This window comes from Tiliqua scincoides, chromosome 6 (assembly GCF_035046505.1).
Source record: "Tiliqua scincoides isolate rTilSci1 chromosome 6, rTilSci1.hap2, whole genome shotgun sequence".
Classification (NCBI taxonomy): Eukaryota; Metazoa; Chordata; class Lepidosauria; order Squamata; family Scincidae; genus Tiliqua; species Tiliqua scincoides.
Window position 1 is genome coordinate 46,230,504 of NC_089826.1, and position 5,225 is coordinate 46,235,728.

Here is a 5,225-nt window from a genome sequence, read left to right on the forward strand (position 1 = left end):
CAGGCTTTTAGGTCAGCAGGAAATAATGCCTGGAAATATACAACTGCTAATCGTGTGATAGAGTTTTTAAAATATTATTTTAAATATTTTAAATATTTCAACTGATGACTTTACAAAAAATAGTTTTAACCAGCTGTATGGTAAACCCAGTTCACCAGAGTGGGGATATTGTGGTCCTAGATTCCTGTATTTCTGAAGCTGCCTTGTGATTGGCTGTTGGTCCATCTAACTCCTAACTCAGTTCTGCCTGGCAGAGGCTTTCCAAGGCTTCAGGCATTGCTGAATGGTTCTAGGAACCTGGCAACATGCTTTTAAAGTGGACAAATGCTCAGTTTTTCATTGGCTATCATGGGGCAAGTACTCACCTGCCTGCTCTAGTAATCTGTAGGTGCTAGTACCTGCTCTGCAGTAAGTTGCTCCAAGTGAAACTAGGATAGTCAAATAATTATGCGGTGTGGGGGGGGGGGTGGCAGGTGAAGCACAGCCACCCCACTGGAGTCCTTTGAAAAGTGCAGCTCCTCTGCGCATGGATTGGTGAGAGCTTGTGCATGGCACTGGAGGTGGTGCTTTTCAAAGGACTCTGGTTGGGCGGCTCTGCCTTGCCTGCCACCTCTACACCACTCATCCCTGCAAATAACAAAACTGCTGAACAAATCTGTTTTTCTGCTCTGGATTCATTTTAAATGTACCCCTGATTCTGCTGCTGCTGTGGTAACTGGGCCTAGAATTGCTGCCCCTGTGCTTCAGGATGTGTTCTCAAGCATGAGGATTGCATAAACTGTCTTGCTTCTACAATAAGGTTTCTTAAAGCAGCCTTTTAGTGCCATCCTATACCTGTTTACTCAGAAGGAAGTCTCAGTGTTTGAAAGGGCTTACTTCCTGGTAAGTGTGCATAGGATTGCAGCCTTAACGGCCTTTATTTTTCCTTTTCTGTATTTTCCTGTCACCTTTTTGGGTGTTTTCATAAGACCGTATGATGCTAAGTACCAAGTGGATAATCTAAAGAGTTCTAGGAACTATTTTGATGGATTAAAAACCTAGAGATATGGAAAAACTCTACCCTAGGACCACCACCCTGATTAGATGAACAAAACACTAGTTTTAAAAGTGCATTAAAGTCCATAGACACAGTGGAAGCAGGATTTGGCTCCCACTTTTGTGTTTCTATTCTGCAGAAGTTATTTCTCCTTCCCCTGCAATGACACTTTAAGTGCATTCCACAGCCAAAAAATAATACCTCTGGTTATTTTTAAATGGCTTTTTAATTTAATTTGAAAGTGAATGTGTTACGACAACATCCAACATCTCTTTTGCTGTTTATGGAAGGGTGTAATTTGTGCTGTTGGAAGCTAATGGCATTTTTATGCTGACCTTTCAAAGGAAAACCACCACATGTTCATTCAGTTAGTCCTAGATGAGTCTGCTCATGAATCACACCTTCAGTTTTTCCTAGAGCTGGTTTAAAAGGAATGGAATGGGGAGGAGCACCATGAAACGGAGACATGCGCTTGGCCTCTCTGCCTGAAACGTAACTTCTACAGTTCCCTGGTGCTAGAAATCATGCTTTCAAATCTCAAGTATCAGAAACTGTATGGTGCTAATCAAGAAAGCCAACTTAGTTTCCAGGTACACGCACCCACACAAACACGCACGCGCGCGCACACACACACAGAGAGAGAGAGAGAGAGAGAGAGGTGGATCAGAGGTGAATCCCCCGTCCCACATGAACAGTACTGTACTTATGTTTAGGGAAACATGCAAACTGTGTCAATGTTAATTCCATAGGCAGCTTTTCTATTCCATGTATATGTGTTTGGGCAGAAAATGGGTCAAGCATCACAACACATATACATGGTGCAAAGTATTTATCAGATTTATAGGTTGCTTTTCCTTTGAGATGCCCAAAGCAATGCACCATAAAAATAAAATCAAAACAATCTCATCAAGTACACAATGCAGTTAAATAAAAACCACACAACAAAATAAACTAAACACTGCAATAGCTACCAAAAGCATTAGCAGACAAAGGTCAGTCTGAACAAAAAAAGGTAGCCAGGCAACAAAAATTGGTCAGTGGGAAGGACCTGATGGACCTCCAGGGGAAGTGAATTATATCACTTCAGTGGCACCACCAAAAAGGCCCTGTACCAAGTTACTGCCAGTGCTACATCTGATGGCAGCAGAACACGGACCAGAAACATGGAACACAGTGCAGAAACACGGTACATGGAAGATAGATAACTGGTTGATCAGCATGTGATGGCCCGTTCACTGTTGCGCAGTGTCTTTATGTAGAAAGACTGAAGGACACGACACTTGGACTGAGTGAGAGAGGGCAAATTACCCTTGAGAGAAGGAAGAATATGTATTTGCTTGGAATGACAATGAAGAAATACCAACCAGTTCTGTTGGATGAAAACAAATGTGAGATACGTCCCTCACAGTAAGGTCTAGCTGAAAGATTTGTGAGAGAAAGGCAATATTTTCTCTGCAAACCACTTTGTGAACTTCTTTGTTGAAAAGCAGTATATCAATATTCTTAATTCTGGAATATAAATATTCAGCTGTGTATGGATTTGGAGTCATATGCTTTAAATTACTGAGCATAGTGGTAAATCCTGCCTTGCTATTTCCGCTCTCTTAGCTGAAAGATAATTGTGCTGGAATCTAGGTTTTGAGTCACTGATGATACTCCCCCATCAACTTTTGTGGGTGTGTTTGGCAAATATCAGGATGAGCACGGCTTCAGGTTTTGTAACAAGGGACAGGCACAGTGATACATTTTGTTTGTTGGGAAGAATTTTGATTTTGACTGAATGCAAATGAAGAAGCAAAAAACTGGGAAAATATAAATTGTATAGTATAAAGAGACATACAGCAATGTCAGAAAGTTTTTATCTTGAGAGGTCTTCGAGAGCAAGATGTGCATTTCATCTTACATTATACTGTGCTGACCTAGCACATGGGTGTAATAATAATAATAATAATAATAATAATAATAATAATAATAATAATAATAATAATAATAACTAGGTATTTATATACCACCTTTCTGGTCATCGGATTACTCCTCTGACTTTATTCAAGGCGGTTTACATAGGCAGGCATTTCTAAATCCCTCAAGGGGATTTTTACAATCATAGAGGTTCTCTCTTTCAAGAACCAACAACATTTCAGAATGGATCTTCCTGGTTTGGTCTCATTTCTGGCCTCCAGTTCTCCCACGCAGGCTGACAAGCAGCTCCATCTTTCACATGGAGGGCAGCCAAGACGCTTCTTGCTCACACCAAGAGCAGGTGGAATCACTCAGCTGGGCTTGTCAGCTGCTTCAAGGTCTCACCATTCTCAGCCGTTCAGGGAGCTGCCGGTGTCCTCAAACTGGCGACCTTCTGATGTTATCTTCGGGCTAACGGAGGCTCTACCCCCTAGACCAGACCTCCTGCCAGTGTACTGTTCCTCACTGCAAGCGTTGACCAGCTTGCTATTCCTTATGCTGTTGGGTCATTGCTTTAAAAATCAGTCCACTTCACACAACCTTTTCTGTTCTTTGCAGCTGAGTATTTCAGCTTTAGGTCTTGCAGCACAAGGCTGTTCATGTCTACTCAGAAGTAAGGCCCATTGTATTCAATGAGGCTTACTCCCAGGAAAGTGTGTATAGGATTGCAACCTCATTTCCTTAACCACTACATTAGACAAATCCTGCTCTTTCTGCCTAGTTGTTCTGCCATTTTCTTCGATTTAATAACACGTTCATTTCCTTGTTATTCCTCACAGGAGAAGTCTAGACACATGTTCTGACTTGATCCCAGCAGCAGAGAACATGGGACCAATGGGAGGAGCAAAGGCTACAGGGAACCAGACAAGCCTAACTAAAACGGACTTCTACAGCAGGTTGAACTTGCCAGACCTCCCCATACCATATAGTGATCTGCCTACTGACCCCAAAGAAGACCTAAGGAACAGCACGGATCTGGTCGAGGTTCAGATCATCCTCATCTGTGCCTACTGTGCTATTATCTTGCTAGGCTTATTGGGCAACTCCTTGGTTATCCATGTGGTGATTAAGTTCAAGAGCATGCGCACTGTAACCAACTTCTTCATTGCAAACTTGGCTGTGGCTGACCTGCTCGTGAACACGCTCTGCCTGCCTTTCACCTTAGTGTACACCTTGCTTGGAGAATGGAAGCTCGGTCCAGTGCTGTGTCACCTTGTGCCTTATGCCCAAGGTCTTGCGGTGCAGGTATCTATAGTTACTTTGACTGTGATTGCCTTGGATCGCCACCGCTGCATTGTGTACCATTTGGAGAGCAAAATCTCCAAGCGGATCAGTTTCCTAATAATTGGGGTGGCTTGGGTTGGCAGTGCACTACTGGCCAGTCCTCTGGCCATCTTCCGGGAGTATTTCTTCCTTGAACTCAACCACAACTTCAAGATGGTGATCTGCGCTGAAGCGTGGCCCAAGGAAGGGCATGTTAACTTTGGCACCGTCTACAGCATCTCAATGCTTCTGATCCAGTACGTCTTGCCTCTGGTGATTATCTCTTATGCCTATATCCGTATCTGGTGTAAGCTAAAGAACCACGTCAGTCCTGGGGCAGGGAATGATCACTACCACCAGCGACGCCGAAAAACGACCAAGATGTTGGTGTGCGTTGTGGTGGTGTTTGCCGTTTGCTGGCTGCCTTTTCACCTCTTTCAGCTTGTCAGTGATATCGACAGCAAAGTGTTGCATCTGCAGGAATACAAACTCATCTACACGCTTTTTCATGTCATTGCAATGTGCTCAACTTTTGCCAACCCCCTTCTCTATGGCTGGATGAACAACAACTACAGAACAGCATTCCTGACAGCTTTCCGGTGTGAACAGCGACTGGATTCCATCCACCCTGAAGTGTCGCCGGCACTCAAAGCCAAGAAGACTCTGGAAGCAAAAGAGAACAATTGCAACGGATCCCCATTCACACAACCTACCAGTGTCTAAGAAAGAAATAAACCTGGGTATAGAAAATGAGAGAGAGAAGCATCCAATGCAGATATACTGTTGATGTATATTTAACTAACTATTATGGACTGGAGGAAAACCGCAAAGGTTATTGCTTCTCTCTTTACATTTCCAAAAGACTAGGTCATTTCTTATCGCATGTCACATGTTAAATTCCAAAGGCATGTAAAAGAATGATCTGGTTTATAGCTGCCTGTGGTGAGTTTTAAAAAGCCGTTTTGCC

General features: G+C 43.1%; 1 protein-coding gene across 1 annotated transcript; it reads left to right on the top strand.

Moving 5' to 3' along the window:
- The first annotated feature begins 3,820 nt into the window (after positions 1-3,820).
- NPY2R (neuropeptide Y receptor Y2) lies at positions 3,821-4,981 on the top strand. The gene has a single exon (XM_066632805.1). The coding sequence runs from the start codon at positions 3,821-3,823 to the stop codon at positions 4,979-4,981; it is 1,161 nt and encodes a 386-aa protein (XP_066488902.1).
- Positions 4,982-5,225: the final 244 nt, after the last annotated feature.